General features: G+C 40.4%; 2 protein-coding genes across 4 annotated transcripts; one reads left to right on the forward strand and one right to left on the reverse strand.

Moving 5' to 3' along the window:
- Positions 1-38: 38 nt before the first annotated feature.
- erh (ERH, mRNA splicing and mitosis factor) lies at positions 39-3211 on the reverse strand. The gene is made up of 4 exons (XM_005810656.3): positions 3045-3211; positions 2073-2160; positions 1466-1586; positions 39-275 (listed from the first exon to the last, which is right to left on the reverse strand). Exons 1-4 carry the CDS (start codon positions 3045-3047, stop codon positions 173-175), a joined length of 315 nt encoding a protein of 104 aa, XP_005810713.1. The 5' UTR covers positions 3048-3211; the 3' UTR covers positions 39-172.
- Positions 3212-4153: 942 nt separating this feature from the next.
- Positions 4154-18691, forward strand: LOC102224517 (presenilin-1-like). Of its 3 annotated transcripts, none has more exons than XM_023352636.1 (11): positions 4154-4294; positions 5831-5914; positions 9588-9904; positions 11039-11180; positions 11633-11700; positions 11809-12029; positions 13452-13550; positions 14261-14353; positions 14434-14610; positions 16665-16783; positions 17023-18691. In XM_023352636.1, the coding sequence occupies exons 2-11, from the start codon at positions 5879-5881 to the stop codon at positions 17176-17178; spliced, it is 1428 nt and encodes a 475-aa protein (XP_023208404.1). In that variant the 5' UTR covers positions 4154-4294; positions 5831-5878; the 3' UTR covers positions 17179-18691. The 3 variants fall into 3 exon arrangements, with proteins under 3 accessions (XP_023208404.1, XP_023208405.1, XP_023208406.1); XM_023352637.1 differs by having other exon boundaries at positions 14437-14610; XM_023352638.1 differs by having other exon boundaries at positions 9597-9904.

An 18691-nucleotide genomic window follows, 5' to 3' on the forward strand; every position in this document is an offset into this window, starting at 1 on the left:
GTATTGTTTGTATGCAGATTATTAAGCAACATAAGAACTAGTGTTTAATAGGAATCTTTATTAATAAGTCAAACAAGGATATATAAAATACACTCCCCATGTGAAAAGAACTCCAAAAACACAACCATTATATGCCCCTCCCTACCCCACGCCCCACATTTTCTCATGTTCTTCACTTGGCTGCCTGCTGGGCTTGGCGACGAAGCAGCACGTAGATCTTCTCTTTGATCCAGTCCTTGTTGTACGGTTGGTACGTCTGCGTGTCGGCACGATACCTAAGACGGAACGACAGGTTTAGGTCTGTTTGCACCTGACTCCTTACAACAGGACGCCGCCGTTCATTTTGAAAACATACAACTGCTTTGATATTGACCAAAGTCTTCTTGTGCCCCAGAGGATGACCCTTTCCTAATTTTTAGAATAGGAGCTTTAAAAGTTGCTCAAATGGTTACATTTGATAGGTGGACAGCTCTATGTCTCTACGAAGCTGCTAAACTATGAAAATACAAACTCAATTAACAAAAAAAAAGGCATGTTAGGAGAGACCTTTTGTTTTCAATATCAAGTTACGATGCTACTTTCTGTTGTGATATAAAGTGCTGCAAATATCAAATATAAAAGAAATTCGACTATGTAATTTAGCGTCTACAAATTGGTACTCTGTCTCTTTAAAAAACGCCTGCTCTTTCTGAAGCTCCGCCTTCAGGAAGTCATCACAACATGGCTCCCCTATTAAACCTTTATCAACGTTTTTTTTGCACTGAGAAGTAGCTTGTACAATGAGCTTTGCAGATGCTCAGTTCCTCCAGGTGTTTGCTAATTGCTGCTGGCTAGTCTGAAGGAGCCGAGTGAGGGAGTTGAAAGGGAGGGCTGCTATGTGGGGCAGAAGCTTGGAAACTGTGACTCTGAGGAGGAGCTATGTCCTCGAAGGCGGAGCTAGGTCCACTTAAATAAATTTTTTCTGACTTTGTGAATGTTTCTTAGTTTTGTTTTTTTAACTTTTAAACTAAACAACTGAAATGGTTCCAGTGGGGAACACATGAACCTCTTTCATATCAAAGCTCTGTTATAATCACAACCAGAGTATCCACCTCTCCATTTCTGCAGCCTCATTCACAGCACGAGTCGATCGATATGTTTGACTCTTTTTGCAGCACTTGAAATATTTGTCAATTTTTCAGTCTTAAACAAAAGTCCAGTTTACTTCCCTAAATTCTTGTGTAAATATCAGGGAATGTTCATACATCGTCTCTACATCGGGGATGTAAAGGTGTGCCCCGTTGGCCATTTGTAGCTCTTCCAGTGAATGTGTGCCGTAATATTTAACTTACTAGTTTTGTGTTGATTTATAGTCTAATAATAACGCTTAAAGGTAGCGTCCAAAATGTAAAAGCTTTGTTAGTGTGAAATTTACTTTTTTTTTTAAAGATTAACAATCAGGAAGGATTATTTTACATCGACTTACACCAAACAGCTGAGGTCGGCAAGGTCATCGATGAAGTCAAACAGCTGGCTGATGTCGTATGTGATGGACGGACTGTTGGGGTTCATTCTCTTTAAATGCTCCTCATACATCTTACAAACGCCTGCAGGATGCAAAAAAATGCAATAGATCACACTGTTGTGGTAAGAACAGACACATAATGCCAGTTCAATGTGAACGAGACATTTGTAGAAATGTCTTCTCAATCTTTCGATCACAGATTCTGACTGGAAAATGAATGAAAATGTACTGCCGGTTGTGGATGGACCAACAATATTTCACCCCATGAAAAAGTGTTTATATTAATGCTTCGATATTGACCTTGTCATTTTGTTATAATAGTGTTGGTGTTCAGGAAAGAGAAAATAGTTCAATTGCTTTTTTGGTTCATGACCTTCAATAGAGCGCAACGTGTTGCGTACTGAGTCACTCTGCTCAATGTCCCCTGGCAAGAAATTTCTTGACGCGTTAAGAGTGTTCAGGTTTTGGTTTGGCAAATGAAAATACAAAAAAAGAGAGAGAGATTTTGAAAGCTTCTGTGACTTTGCAAACGGGCAAATTGTTTTTGTAGCGTTCTGCTTCAGCTTACCTTCCATACATTCATTGACCGATTCATAATCAGCATATGTCCGACCCTCTGGCCTCTTCGTGGGCTGCACCAGCAGGATGGTGTGAGACTGAAATTCATAGTGACACCGTTACATGCAACTAAAAGTAATCGTTGTCTCATTCAAAGCACACTTGTTTTCAAGTAAATAAAAGCTACTTTAAATATATGAATTATGTGCGCGCGTTGTTTCAGACGTGTCAGTAAATGAGACCTTTCGACAGTAGGCCTTGAATATACAACAGTGCTTTGTTTCTCAGCTCCAACAATATTATGTTAATAAAAATAAAGTTCACATTCCATAAAGCTTACAAAGTGCTATATAGTTAAACGGTGTGAATTAAAATGATTTGTCTGAAACTCCATAAAACCTACAAAAGCGTTATCTCACAAACCAACCAGTATATGGTTATTATCAGTTCAAACAGTTAATGATCATTGAATTGCACAACTTTGGGCTGTTAAGACAATTAAATAACATTTATGATACCAAAACGAGGTACACGTTTATCATTAGGTGGTTATGGCAATCTTAAGTTCTGCTGTGGCGGATAAGATGTATATTTTTCACACCCGAAATGACTGACTTTGACTTCCACACTGTAACTTTCACGTTTTCAAATGAACATTTACAGACAGTTTGCTATGAGGAAAATGAAAATGGAAAATGCTACACTCCGTCATTTACGGTTAAAAATGACTAAACAACGAATAACCACCGAAATATTTTGTTAAAGCTGAACTTGCACCAAACAAATGGTCGTTTTATCGGTGAGCTTTGTTGTTGTAGCATTTAAGTGTGTCTCAGATATTTCACGCTAACGTTAGCTACTGTCTTTACCGTAAGTTTTCGTTTAAGTCGCCATAATTAATTTGACATAACGCGCAGGCTTTGGTTTTCATTGGAAGGTGTAAAACGTAATTTCCGCAACTAAACCTAACATTCAAACGTACCATGTTTTTGGTGGCTTTCGTAGATTTTCAGGGATACCTGTTACGTTCGAGCGAGCTGACCTCTGTCACCGGAAGTACAATTAACTGACAGGAAACAGAATGAAAGAGAGGAGAATATAGTGGAGCTCCGGCGGAAGGCGGAAGCAGCTCCACCGGTGGGCGGAAATACTCATCTTTCACCTCTGAAAAAGTTCATCCTGCTGTTGATATGCTATGTACACAAACAGATCATTTCATACTCGATATTTAGCCATAATTTTTCTCCACGTGCTTCTGCTTTATGGAATCACTCAGTGATCATTTGCAACAAAAAGTCCTTATCCAAGAAGGATTGGTGTAGTAAATGCATTGTTTTTGTGAAAGACCTTGTAGATGTTAACGGGAAAAGTTTCAGAGTACTCAACTTCTTTAATAAATATAACCTTAAAAGCACTGAATCACAATATGACAAAAATATGTAAAGCCACACACCTCAACCTTTCATTCACTTAATCAAAAATACTCTTATAAATTTAAAATTTTCAAATTTTTTCTAAAATTATGACATACATGTGATAATTAATTCATTAATCAGGTCTTAAAATCTATTTTACTCAACTATGAATGAACAAGGATCTTGCTTAGCAGTGGCACATTTAGAAACAGCTATCCTCAACAGCACTCTCATTAAATTTATCAAGTGATCCATTTCTCTAAAGGTAAAAAAAAAAGAAGCTCAATTTAAAATAAGACACCAAATATATCCTGTTGTAGATGTTTTAAGGGTTTTAAATTGAAGTAGATGCGTCTGAATTCTGTAAAAACAATTGAGGAATCAATTGATGAGACCCATTTTCTTGTGCCTGTTGGTCTACAGTACTTTACACAACTGGTTGTCACTCAAAATTAATAACATCTCAAATTTTAATTGACACCTCTACTACTTTACATTGAACGTCTAGAATAAAATATTTAGGACTTAGTTCATGTAATCCTACTGTTGGGTATGTATATTTATAGGTTGAGGCTCGTGAATAGGGCCCGTTATTGTGAAGTATTGGTGGAGCTGCTTCCGCCTTCCACTGGAGCTGCTTCCGCCTGCCTGCGGAGCTCCGCCCCTGCAGCTCGATGGGAGCCGAATCGACTCGAGCAGGAAGCGGACGGATGTTCTGGGAGGAAGGCAGGAACAACAAAAAGGAGGAGGAGTGATTGTCCGGGGTTTAATCCCGTTAAACACAATTTTTAAATAAAGTACACAACATTCGCTGTAGGTAAGTGCGGGTTTTCATGGAGTATTATTAAAGAACCGCATTTAATTTGAGCTGTGGGGTTTACCCAGTGTTAGCCGCTTTAGCTCCGCTGTGCCGTAAAGACAACACTGGCTAACATTGACTAGCCAATGTAGCGTTTACCTAATGGTAAAATGCCCATGTGAGCATTAAAACAGGGTTTACAGCTTTTATCTCAAGCTTACGGTTTCCTGCTTATCATCTAGCATGAGGAAGTCGTTATTGCTCCGTAGCATCTCGGCAAATATTAATGGCGGGCATTTTCTAGGGGATTATTAATCAGCACTGTTGCCACTACTGGAAATCATATTGGTATTCTTAATATACTGATGTGTCCTAATCTTCAACAGTTTATTGAGGAGTTTAGATCTTGCTTGGCAGGATAGGATTTCCGGATTTCAGACACTTCAATAACACAAATGCAGACAAATATCGTATTAAAGAAATGGCAAGAAGCCTGAAAATAAAACCCCTTAAATCACATCAGCATAGTGCTTGATTGTAAAATAACAAAAGTCCTTAAATTTAAACCTTTAATTTGAGGTAAGTGAATAGATATTTTTTACATAATTGGTGGCACATTCACTAAAATCTCTCTATCTCTAAAATCCCTTTTAAATAAATGCTGCTGAAGCTTTTTACTATACGCTTTGCTCTTTTGAGGTTGTTCAGAGTTTCAACAAACTTTCAATGAGTAAAATGTGACTTCATGTCTTTGTTTCTCTTCATAGTGTTAGTTTTACCCTGGACTGCCAGTATGTGCTTGGTTACAAACATATGTGTGACATTGAGGTTTTTCTTCTAATACGAAGCCGTGTGCAGAGTCTCATAGTCTCTGTTGTGCATGACACATCCTCACAAATGTTGTGACCCAATACTGGAAGGAAGTCTTGTCACAATAACTGTCTCCACTTATCTTACATTATTGTTGTATTCAGAGGAGGTCCTAGCCTGTTTGGAGCCTTGACCCAACCTTAAGATCATCATGTGCCATTGCAGGCACACTCAGTTTCTTTTATTAATTTATTTGAAAAAAATGTGGAACAACCTAGGATAGTGCTATAAACACACATAATAAGAAGCATACATACTGTGAGCCATGCAGTTAAAAGCACACAATGATGCAAAAAATAAATTCTGTAGAAAATGCAATTAAAATAAGCTGATCTTTTAATACGACAGTGTACATTATTACACTTCAAGAAACATAAATGAAATTTTCTCAAATGTTTTAAAAAGTCCTACCCTGTGTTAAAATAATTAGTTTTCAATCCAGAAGTAGGCCACCGATTTAACTGCACAACTCTTTATTAATGTGGCCGCCCTTGAGGAGAAGCCGCCCTGGGCCGCCTCCCACATTGCAGATATCGGAAACCGCTACTGGTTGTGCCATTTTGTTCCTAATCACCCAGTTTGAGGTCATTTCAAATGGTTTCAGTGAAGATTGTTCTCTTTATTTGTTTCTGGTGGTCTAATCATGACTGTTTCTTCTTCTTCTACTTCTTCTCTTGCATCAAGGTGAAAGCGGATTGTTTGCATGTGAGCGCAAGTGTCGGCTGAGCCAACATGGCGAACAACGCAGAGGATGTTGAAAACAATATGGTCAGTATGAAGCCTCGGTCACAGCAGTTAGACGACTCTCTCTCTCTCTTTCTGTGTGTCTGTTTCTGGAAAGTGTGGGGTAATAATTACACAACATTTTTTTTGGTTTAAACATTTTCCGCATCAAAGCGCTGGGTCAGTTTGATGTCATGCAGAGTGGAGAAGTTCCTATAACGTCAGTAAGGTTTGGTTGTTGTTTGGCCTTTTTGGATCGCAACTGTATGTGCTTTACATCTAAGTTCTAGACTTCGTTGAGTTTATGAAGCAATATGGTGCTGTTCAAAAGTATTCACAAAGCTTTTGCTTTTTTACATTTTTTCACGTTCCCATCCCAAAAACTGTATTTGTGTCCTGGACCAACAGAAGGTTGTCCAGAATTTTTACATAAGTTGCATATAAATGTAATTAAATAGTAAATCCACCTTTTAGGGCTTATTCCAGTCAGATTTTCACATCTAGAAATTGTTTGTTTGGTTATTCTTCATGGGAACTGGCTGATTTGGTCTGGATGGAGAGAGTCTGTGGTTAGCAATTTTTTTTTTTTATGACCAGCTTTTCTCTCATTGCTGAATTAAAGCATCCCCAGAGGACGACGTTGTCGTCGCCACTCTGCTTTACTGTAGGAATGGTGCGTTCGAGTGTTTTCTGCTTATTTTTGGTGTTTAAATCAAAGTTGTCTCACTGTATTTGTACTAAGAGCACATCAGAGTATAATTAAATCTATTTATTAATTAGTTAACATCTAAAATCAGTTGGTTGTATTAGATTTTATGTAGGGGTTTTAAAGAGAGCTGGATATTGACACACACCACATTTTAAATTCGGAAGGAAAAATCACATTTTTCTTATCTTTGAACTTCCATTCATGCACTGCCGTGTCTGTCACATTGAATGCTGCTAAGAAACATGAAAGTTTGTGGTTGTAACATAAAAAACTTCTTTCAGCCGCTCTGGTTTACTAATCTGCTGTTACTGTAAATACAGGTGTTTACTTCACAGCTGAAGGACGGAGTCAAAGGCTTGTATATCCTGGGCAGAACATTATTCACTCTAGATGTCGCACTGTAAAACATCACCTGACAGTATTACACTATTACTATAATACTTATTATACACAGTCTGACTATTTTTTGCATACCGTGTCATTTTTAGTAATAATTTCTGGTCAGATTTCTGATTCACTGTGGAAATGTCACCCAACACCTGTTGGAGTTGCTGCTAAACGCTGTTTAATTTAACACCAGTTGACTCTGCATCGTGCGTCCTTGGCCTCATTCCCAGGCCTGAGAAACAACGGCGCACAGAACACGGTTCACGTAGCTCTCACCGTTCTCACCTGGTTTCTGGCAACGCCTCCCGCCGCGCTCTGATCGAAGTGTCTGGTCGAAGTGCTTCGTGCTCCCCCAGACTACAAGTATCAACTTGCCTCACAGTCTGGCACTTGAATCTCAAGCACTTATTTTATCTGAATTTAGATGTTAGGTTGGTTTTCTTTTCTTTTGCTGACAGAACACATCCTTAAGGGGCTTTACAGCAAGTCTGACATCACTTTTTAGCACCACTGCTGCGCCCTGTTCGGTTCTGAAATGCTAAATTTAGCGCTGAAGTCAGCGGTTTATGTGTTGTGGCTGTTCTCACACCCGAGTGAGAAGTCAGCGTCTCTCCGGTTTTCCCTAAAAGGTGAAGTAATGTACGTCTAATTCTGCTTACATTCACAGTTTAGTCTTCATCGTGCTCGGACTATAATTTCCCCCGACTGTTGCGCAACAGCCGAGCCCGAAGCAGCGAGCTCTGTCTCTGCTTGCTTGCCACCGACGTTGCAACATGTTTAACTCGGGAAGAACTGCTCCTGTCACAATAAAAAGTTTGGCTGGTCGATGAATTGTCCCAGAAGTTGCTGCGACAAAAGACAATATTGTTGTTTTGAGGCCATTTTCAAAGTAATACAATGGGAAAGGCGTAATAACGCCAGAACACATTCTGAAAGATCAACGAACCTTATACGCTAATGACTATTTAAGACTGGGACTGGAAGACATTTAAATGGACAAAATAAATAAACAAAACAACAAATAAAATTTGTTATGAAGTTTCTATACACAAAATTGTCCTTCAAAAAGGGGCTAGTTGGGACCAAAGCACCAGAGTGAAAATTGTCGTCATCCAGCCTTTAGTAGAAAGAGTCAAACAAATGCAAAAGTGGTTTTGATTTATCCTGTGATGAACTGATTCATCGTGACAGGATTAGGAACAACAATGTGTAAAAATGCAGGTCAGGTCGTTAAACCCCCAGATGGCCCACACCTGATATTAATTTCAGGAACTGAGATTGTAAACCTGACAGAGTGATGGGAAAAACGTTATAACGGACAAAGAGAAAAACGGCAAATTTTCTTAATATACAGCAACTTTTAATGTGTCCAGAGAATATTTCTGTTATTTATAACATTTTGCTTCATGAACTTCATCATTTATTTTAGATTTTGCCAAACACCCACTAGTTGTGTACTGTGTCTTGTACACCTTACTGATGTTCTGCTTTTTACAAAATAACACAAAGTATTAGCTGGTTTTCTACTTAAATAGCCAAATCTTTAACATATGTGTTAATATCAACTTGACAAACAGTTGATATTAACTGTGAAACATCGTTTCCATTAAAAAAAAGACAGGTGGCGCTCCTTCAGCTTCAATATCATCATTTTTTCATGACTGGAAATATTTCCAAACAGCCATTTTTGTCCTCCTTGGAAGTGAGCCGACATTTTTGTAGTTTTCTTTCAGTCGGTTGTAAGGCAGTGTGCAGCAGTGGAGAAGGTAATGCACGTGAAAAAACTCCCATCAACCCCGCGCTTCCTCTGGAATCACACTAATACAAGTCTAAGCTCTAGAAACTTGGGGTGCACCGATTCCAATTTTGGCCAATAGCAAATGTTTTTCTATGTGAAAAGTCACTAAACTAAATGAAGAGAAAAAGAAGAGAAAAGTTGCTAAGTTGGCAAAAGCGGGGGGGCTATTGTTAACTGCGCATGTGCAGATGTAATGTGATTTACGACTTTTGCGGAGGCAGATAAGATCAGTTTCACATGTAAGTATCTCCCAAAGTTAAATAAATCGGCTTATCGGTGCATCCCTAGTAAGATCAGTTTTAGAAAATTTCTGTGTACTTTGACGATAAGTTGGATGTTTTAAGTTGCATCACACATTTTCTTCACCTGTAAAAGGAATAACAGAGTTTTTCACTCACTGATTACTTGACAAAAAGTCTTGTATTGACATCTGCAGCTGGAGTGAGTACAGCTTCCTGCTTCAGTCGCTCGGTAACCGGAGCAGAACCGGGTGCAGTGTTGATGTTTGCACCTTCCTCCTCGGCTCTATGTTCAACTCCAGCAGCAACCATGCTGCTCCGAATCTGCTTTCGATAAAAGAATCTTTTTTAGCCGATGACTGAATCTGCTGGTCATTACAAGGAAACTAAAGAAAAGCTCAAAGAGGTAGAATCTCCCCAACACAAAAATGCAAAGGAACAAACTTCCCAACTCTTTAAGAACTTCATTAAGAGAGTGGGAGTTCATCCAACTGGCCAGATTGATTATGGAAATGTGACATGTTGTATCCTTCCAAGTCTTGCATACGAATCATAACGAGGCTCCTTCTGCTTTTTTGCCTGAAGGACCAACAGCAGGCGAACACGAGCCCAGAGGCCGTCCAGCAACCCCAGGAGGCCCCGGCGACGAGAGCCAGGTCCAGGGGAGGCTCTGGCGATGAGGGAGGGGGCGACGGCTCCGGACCCGAGGCGAACGGCCAGCCCCCGGCCGCCCATCCCGCTCAAGTGGTGGAGAACGAGGAGGAGGAGGACGAGGAGATGACCTTGAAATACGGGGCCAAGCACGTCATCATGCTCTTTGTTCCCGTGACGCTGTGCATGGTGGTGGTGGTGGCCACCATAAAGTCCGTCAGCTTCTACACCAAGAACGACGGCCAGAGGCTGTGAGTGCTTTATGAGCCTTATCAGGCGCTGAACGGGGGCGTCGCTGTGGACTCTGACCTCATTTAAAACCAATCACACCTCTGGTTGTCTTGGCGTGTAGTAGAACAGAACTACCACTAGGTGGAGGCATTGTGTGTTTCTTTTTCTTTAAATTCTGTCAGCAATTGACAGAATAACGGGTCATTTGGACCAACCCGTTGTTTCTAGGAAACAGTAAAAACATTGATCAAATATGTAAGAGGAAGGAATCTTTTACTAAAGTTTGTGGATGTAAGAACTCCATTGGCACAGTGGTTCAACTTTTATCTCTTAAAAATATGTTTTCACGCTTGAAAGTGAATTTGGTCTATCATAAGCTTCATGAGAGCTGTGTTTAGAACATAACATATATTTTTAGATATTTTTTTAATGTATCAGTTGTGCCATATATGAGCTACTGCATGAGGCGACAAACTGAAGGAAAAAGTGAAACACTTTTTTAAAGTCGAAAGATAGCTTTGGGGCAAGTTGAGCTCAGTTATGATTCCGTCCTGCTGCTTTTTTTTCTCTCCAGTTATTATTATTATTTTTAAATAAACGACAATTTAGCTTTAATTTACAACAGGGATGTCAAACTCCGGTCCTCGAGGGCCGCAGTCCTGCAACTTTAGATGTGCCTCTGCTGCACCACACCTGAATAGAATAATGAGGTCATTAGCAAGGCTGGGAGAACTGATCTACACAAGGAGGAGGTGATTAAGCCATTTCATTCCGGCGTTTTGTACCTGTGGCACATCTAAAAGCTGTAGCTCTGGGGTCCTCGAGGACTGGAGTTTGAGACCTCTGATTTACAACATGAAAAAAAACGTTATTTTACCGGTTGAATCGTGTACAACAAATAAAATACACTCAATGGAAAAAATGTGACTTATTTAGAAAAAAACAGGGGGAAACAGAGGGCGTGTTTCATATTTGCTAAATATGAAAAGTGGTTGATCTGGTGATGAGAGAGGACATTTGTGCTATGACGACTATTGGAGGTCATGAAATGCTTCCAACTGTTTTTGTGATCAGATCTATATATATATGTATGTATATACACATATATACCTACACAATTTTTTAGATACTTTTGTTTCCAACATCGTCTCCAGGATCTACACGCCATTCCCTGAAGAGACGGACACCGTAGCACAGCGAGCCGTCAACTCCATCCTGAACGCCACCATCATGATCACTGTGATCATCGTCATGACTCTGGTGCTGGTGTTGCTGTACAAATATCGCTGCTACAAGGTACATTAATCTTCAGTGATATAGTGAATAAATATGGAGATTTTTTTTCCCTTTCTAATTCAGGTTACATTTGCTTTTGTTACCATTTTACATTTTATATTGTAAAAGGAAAGTCGGTCAAGATAATGGTACCCAACTAATCTGGTTCCCTAAACTTATTTTTATATTTTGTCAACCATAGTCTTCAGTGTACGTAGCCACACCCATCTTTGCGCCTTTTCTTATTTTAGAAAGAAATATAATACTTATTTTAAGAAAATTCTGAGTGAAGCTGCAGTAAAGCATATTTGTGTGAAAACTTTCAAAGATGTTTGATTAAATTGGAAAAAAAAAGAAGAAATCCTAATTAAAACTTCCTGTTCCTTCAGTGACAAAACTGGAACAAACACACAGGTTAACCAAGCTGCTCTAGCCATGCTACATGCTAACCAGTCTCATGTTTCCTTTCTCAGGTGATCCAAGGCTGGCTGTTTCTCTCCTCCCTCCTCTTGCTCTTCTTCTTCTCCTTCATCTACCTCCAGTAAGTCTCGCTAACGTACATTTAAATTCATTTTTCCGAACGTACCAATGGGTTTCCGTGCGTGCGGAGGAGTCTGCCACTTCCTGACGTTCGTCAACTTTCCGTTAGGGAGGTTTTCAAAACCTACAACGTAGCCATGGACTACTTCACCCTGGCGATAGTAGTGTGGAACTTCGGCGTGGTCGGTATGATCTGCATTCACTGGAAAGGACCTCTGCGGCTCCAGCAGGCCTACCTCATCATGATTAGCGCCTTGATGGCGCTGGTTTTCATCAAATACCTGCCCGAGTGGACCGCCTGGCTCATCCTGGCAGTCATATCCGTTTACGGTAAATCTTCTCGTCCATTTCCTAACCCTCCAAAAACTCAGGGTTTTATGTTTTTGTTAGTTTATTTTTCCCTTTTACCAACATTTAAAGTTCATACAGCGGCTGCCAGACATGTGGTTTTTATTTCAACCTCATAAACATATGACATGTCGGGGCACAGGTTACACTGTTTTTCCTTTGTGGTAACAAAAAGGAAAACAAAAACCCCCCAGCAGAATCAGACACGGATTTATTGTCATTGCACAGAAGCACAATGAAATTCATGCTGGTACGGCTCGTCCAAAGACAAACAAACAACATAAGACGTGGGTAGACGGGTGCCTGAGGCGGCCGCCATCGTGGGAGGCGCTGCCCTTTTGTTAGACGAGAAAAAAAACAACAGCTCGAGGGTAGAAGAGGGGAAAAAAATTGTATCCGCACATGAATAACAACGTATTGTCAACACAAAGCATGTGGAGTGGGAAAACGGGTCCCAGGTTTAGCATATTTTGTCACACTACAACCACCAGTGTTTTGGTTTGTTTTCCAACATCCAGTTAAAAATTTACAGAATCGGCTGCAAGTGCTTTGGAGCACGACCCATTCGCCCAATCGTAGAGACAATCTGAAAAAAACACAAAACGATTTTAGCGGGTTTGACACAACAACTTTTACCAAGTTAACTATAACATTTTTGATTATTGTTGTGTGCCATGCTGAGACAAACTAATTTCTCCCCTTCGGGGATCAGCAAAGTATTATCTAGCTAGCTAGACTAGTTAACCAGGTCACGCCTGCATCAGTGATTTCAGTGATCACCGAACTTTAAAAAATCCCATCTTTCAATTCTGATTTTGGCCAATAATATTTTTTGGTTGCTACATACAGTCACTAAGTTGGCAGTAGAGCGGTTATTGCTACAGCCATACAGGCTTTCTATGGTAGATACTGACTGCTGTGACATCAATCTGACCGACCCCTGATATATGCTGACAAATTATTTTTTCCTTTCTTTTTGGCCGATTCTTGAAGCCGATGTAATCTTTTTTTTTTCTTTTTCTTTCTCGAGATACACATGATTAAAATGACAGTGATACTCAAATCTAAATTTAAACAAAACAGAATCACTCAGCGTGCCAACATATTGGCAAACACATACATGTACTGGCTGATGCCAGTACTAGAAAGAAACCACAAATATCGTCAAAAAAAAATCAGCCGGTCGATCAGTTTCTCATGTAAGTAACGGCCGACGTCCCAAAATTAAGGGAAACTGGGCCAATTTATCGGTGGCTGATTTATCTGTGCACCCATAAAAGAAGCCATTTAAAGGAGAAGATTTAGGACTGCAGGAGCCAGAAAATCTGCGGTTTCTTATTTGTTGTTGTCGATGACGCCTCATAAACATGATGTTCCTGATTTTCATCGTCTCTCCGATCACAGACCTGCTGGCTGTGCTCTGCCCCAAAGGACCGCTGAGGATTCTTGTAGAGACGGCTCAGGAGAGAAACGAACCCATTTTTCCAGCTCTCATCTATTCTTGTAAGTTAGATAAGATACGATCTTCAGTCTGTTTTTTTTTTTTTTTTTTTAGGTATCACACAGTAGAGACAATATTATGGCTGAGATTTATTAGCTTGTTCATAATTTTGAAGAGTCTAGAAAAGCGCGTGTTTGATTTGATTGCTGATCTGAATAAATATGGAGAATGTAATGGGGAATGAAATGTGAGATTCCAAACGTAGCATCTGAATCCATTAGTTAAAGATAAAAATCAGGGTTTGTTGGAAAATGAAATGTTTTTTCTGCAGTGAATATATTTAGGCCATAACCTGTATTTTTAGCTTAGCATATCACAACCTGTGATTTCTGTCATTTATCATACTGATTTTTAATTGCTAAAAATAAATCAAATATTAGGAAACGGCTACCTCACTGTTTTTTTGGTGTAAATGTACTTTTGTGTGTATTTAGAACTGCATTGCAATTCTCACGTTTCACTAATTTTATTACTCATGACTTATTAAAATGTCCTGAAATGAACCAATAACTGATTCCAAACTGTGACTTAAAGAGTCTGCGTTTCACATAATTCAGTTTTATTAAGTATTATATATGTTATCTGATATAAGTTCATCCAGGCGCCAAATAAAATAGTGAAATGAACCTTAACCACACCGCCGAAATGGAAGCTTCTTTTAGATTTTGTGTTTAATTTCTTTCTTTTTTTTTCTCATTTGCTTCTTCTCCAGCTACAATGGTGTGGCTCGTCAATATGGCCGACACCGACAGGCCAAAGAGGAACTCCGCAGAAGCGTCTCCACCTCAACAGCAGACTCAAGACTGTGAGTAGGGATTCAGATAAGGGAGTAGGGATTCAGTCCCAGGCGATCTTTAATATTCGAAACTCATGGTTGTTCGTCAGCAGCCGTAGAGTCTCCGGCGCCGTCGAGTCCCTCGCAGGACGACGGCGGCTTCACCTCCTCCTGGGTCAGCCAGCAGGAGCACCGGCTGGGGCAGCTCCAGTCCACCGAGGAGACCAGACGGGAGATCCAACAGATGCCGTCTTCGCGTCCGCCTGTGGAAGAAGACGATGAGGAGAGTGAGTGCCTGAAATTCAATCTTTTTATTTTTATTTAATCTTCATTTTACCAGGATAAAAAATATATATATATTATTATATTAAAAACCTGACCAAGTGCCTTTTAATTATTGGATATAAAACAGGCCAGAAAACTAAATATTTACATGGGTTCACGTGGGGGTGTTTTCGCCACTGTGTCTTTATTAACTGCAGCTACGTCTCCAATAATCGTATAATTGCGCAAATTTAGTGTTTCTTCATGGAAACATGGCAATTAAAAAAAATAAACAGAAATGTTTTTTGATCAAATGTTTCCATGCAAGGATGAGGTGGTTTTTCGGCTGTGTTGAAATTAGCGCGTTTCGCAAAATTGCAATAGAAACTCTCTTTTCACACGGTGATCAATAACCAGATGTTAGCACTGGAAGGAAAGACGACAGGAAGTGGTCGGAGGACGACGGCGCGGCATGTTTCTTAACGACTTATCGTGTGAACAAACTTATTCATGTGTGATTTTAAATTTCGTTTCTTATTTATTGCAAACACCACAATTACGAAATTGTGTTTTACCAACATCAACAGGATATCGACAAACTCTTGTGTACATTTGTAATGGAAATTTGCCATCATCCCCTAAATGATAAAGCAACACCTTTGCTGGGGTTCCCACTGGTTGCGCTCAAGTCCATTTCCAGTGAATAGTAATTTAATAAAACGGAGGGATTAGAAATAAAACGTTAGATGTCATCAGCGCAAAAGGGAAACTTTCTCTTCAGTGTGAACTGTCTCTTTGCCCTAAATAAGCCTAAATCATTAAAATATTACTCCATCACTAGAACGACAGCGGACTAGGAATGACTTCTTAATGTAGATAGCATAGAGGGAAACCTTTTGTTCACTGTGTCTTTAAATAACTTGGGATTACTTTTTTTAATGTGGAAGCAAATAGGGCCGAGATGATTAATCAGCTTAATTGTAATTATTGAAATAATTGTCAACTAATTTAATAATTGATTCATTCTTAACTGGAGTACGTAGCCGCAAGAAAAGGTCATTTAGTGAAATAAAACAACATATTCTGAGAATTAATTACACCAAAAAAAATACATACGTTTTGAATTTAGGAGAAAAAACACCTTTGCATGTGAATATGTTATAACCAAAATTTCTCTAAGTGGTAAAGTTTTAGCTTCACCCGGTCCAGATTTACTAAAGGGACGCTATGTTGTTGCTTTTTAGGCAGTAAAATGTACATTTTCTTATTTAAAAATGAATTCAGTTGTTTGTTTGTTTGCATATTGCATTTCTAATATTGTATAAAAAAAGGGTGAAGTGGTTAAATGAAAAATCTGCAGAATAAAAAAAAAATTTTATTCGATTAATCGTCAGGACAATTGATCAATTAATCGCCAGAATAATCGATTATTCAAGTGCTTACCATCTCCTGTATAATGACGGTGCAAAACAAGGCAGGTTTATTTCTGAAGCCCAAATCACACAGATGGTCGTTCAAAGAGTTTGACAGAGGCGAGACCATCAGGCCCCAAAAAGGAAAGTGTTCAAACGCGGCTACACTTGTATTCATAAACAGCCATAATGGTACATTATGAGTTCTTTGGCTTCCCTCCCCAGTTTTAACATGAACATGAGCTTTGTCATCTTTAGCCCATTAAATGGCAGATTCTTTTCTGCTTCGTCGCCTCCGTTTCCTTCTCGGCAAACATATAAAAACATTTTTGGAATGTTTCTTTACGCGTCCTCTCTCTCGCCGTGCCGCAGTCACTCCTCCTTTCGGTCGAAACAGATTAGGAAGTGATCATTTATGGCAATTGCTAGTTTTTATGTTCTTTATCCATCTGGACACCCCGTGCTCTTTCTAACTTAAATCTTCTGTAAATATGGGGTCGGAGCTCTTTATTTTTACTTTTTTTTTCCCCCCACAATAATTACAGCTGTAAAAAGCATGGGGGTGGGGGGTGGGAGGTTGTGGGGGGTGTTTTCTGGCTGAACTTGGAAGCGTTTATAGTCGACTACACCCTAAAAAATGTGGCGACCTCCTCCTGTGTTCTCAGGGGGCGTCAAGCTGGGGCTCGGGGACTTCATCTTCTACAGCATGCTGGTGGGGAAGGCCTCGGCCACGGCCAGCGGCGACTGGAACACCACGCTGGCCTGCTTCGTAGCCATCCTCATCGTGAGTGCTCAGCCGCTTATTTTCACGTCAAGCGCACGCCACCGCAGTCTGCTCTTTCTCTTTCAGCGCCATATCTGTCCTCAATTTATGCAAACCGCTTGACTTTTTTTTTTTTTAAAAAAGACTAAAAAAAAAAAGGATCTGTTTGATTGCAGAGATGAGTTTGTTTGGATCATAATCACAGAGTGTGCTATGTTCGTCTCTTCACCCCCACACACCCTCTCCCCTCCCCCCTGCAGGGTTTATGTCTGACTCTTCTCCTGCTCGCCATCTTCCGGAAAGCTCTCCCCGCTCTGCCCATCTCCATCTTCTTCGGCCTCGTCTTCTACTTCGCCACGGATAACCTGGTGCGGCCGTTCATGGACGAGCTGGCGCTGCACCAGTTTTACGTTTAGCAGGACCACGCGACCCCGAGACGACCCTCACCCGCACAGCACGACAGCGCTCGCCCCCCTCCCCCACCGCCTTCACCTTCCCCTCTGCGGCCCGGGAGAACAAAGAACGACGCAGCCGTCCCTCATACCAACACCTCCTCACGATGCTGGAACACGACGACGGCTGCTCTTAAAGGTTTTACGACCCTTTTTTTTTTTTTTAAAGAGACATTTTTTCATCGAGATGACAGGTAATCTTCAGCTTGGCCAGCAAATAGAGATCTCAGGAGGCTCTTTAGTTTCCATCTCCTTCATCAAGGGGCTTTACAGCAGGTGCCTTCCTCAGGGACACCTACACAGTAGCTGCTTCAAGAAGAGGGAGTATTCTCTTTAAGATTATAGCAAAAACCTCTCTGGTCCATTTCAGCTCCAAACCTTTACTGCGCCTTTCATCAAAAACAACGGACGGACGGACAGACGGACGGACGCCGCCGCCGGCCAGTAGATAGTGACGTGTAGTTTGAACGTGTACGAGACGTCGGAGCGCGCTTCGCTCACTGCTGTTAAAGAGTGAAATATTAATTGCGTCATTATCGTTTTGCTTTACTTAAGGAACAAGATTCAAACTTGACTGATTTTTACGCCCACGAAGGCGAACGCCTCATCGGACAAGAGTCTCCGTTTCCGACGACGAAAGCGCGGGCGGGGGGAGGGGGGGCGGAGGGTGATCCGAGTTTTCCCGCGCAAGCCACCGAGCGATTTCGCTGGAGCACTCTGAGAGTTCAGTGCCTTGCTCGAGGGCATTTCAGTAGTTGTCGTTATAATTGTGTGACAGACGTGTGCTTTGTTTTGTTTTTCCTTCCTCCCCGAAATCTGTCCAGGGATTGTAACCTGTGATCATCCGGTCACAAACTCTAAACCTTTAGGCTACTGCTGCCCTCATGACGCTCGCCTGGTGCTGTTTGGAACTGTGCTCACATCAAACACTGAACTTTACTGCATCACACGGATGCCGCCGGGATGCATTTTCTCCTTAATTGTGCTGAAAAGAAATTGCTCTTTGCTTTGTTTTGGGTTTTCTTTTTTTTTATCGCGGTAAGTGTTTAGACATCTAAAATTGTGTAATGTCCGCAGCCTTTGGTGCTACTAAATGACAGAATCTGATATTTTTTGGAAAACCATTCACAATTCTCTCATGCGTCGTAAGGTGTTTCGGCCACAGACAAAAAATCAAACCTAAAATACGTAGTCTGGTTTAAATAAAAAAAAAAAAAAACAACTTTGAATAATGAACTAACATTGAATATGAAGGAGGACCAGCTGCACTGATTGCTTCTTTGTTGCACTCGGGTTTTGTGCTTTTGAAGAACCCCTGAGGGAACAAAAGAGTAATATTTGCTGTGAGACGGTTTTTACTCCCTGTTTTTGTTTATAGGGAAACTTGCTTTAGTTTCCTTCACAGGCTTTTGTGTGTTATGCGAGATTGTTCCAATTCCGATTTTGTTCTTTTTTTTAATAAACAGTGAAACATGAA

Source organism: Xiphophorus maculatus, chromosome 19, assembly GCF_002775205.1.
Source record: "Xiphophorus maculatus strain JP 163 A chromosome 19, X_maculatus-5.0-male, whole genome shotgun sequence".
Lineage (NCBI taxonomy): Eukaryota > Metazoa > Chordata > Actinopteri > Cyprinodontiformes > Poeciliidae > Xiphophorus > Xiphophorus maculatus.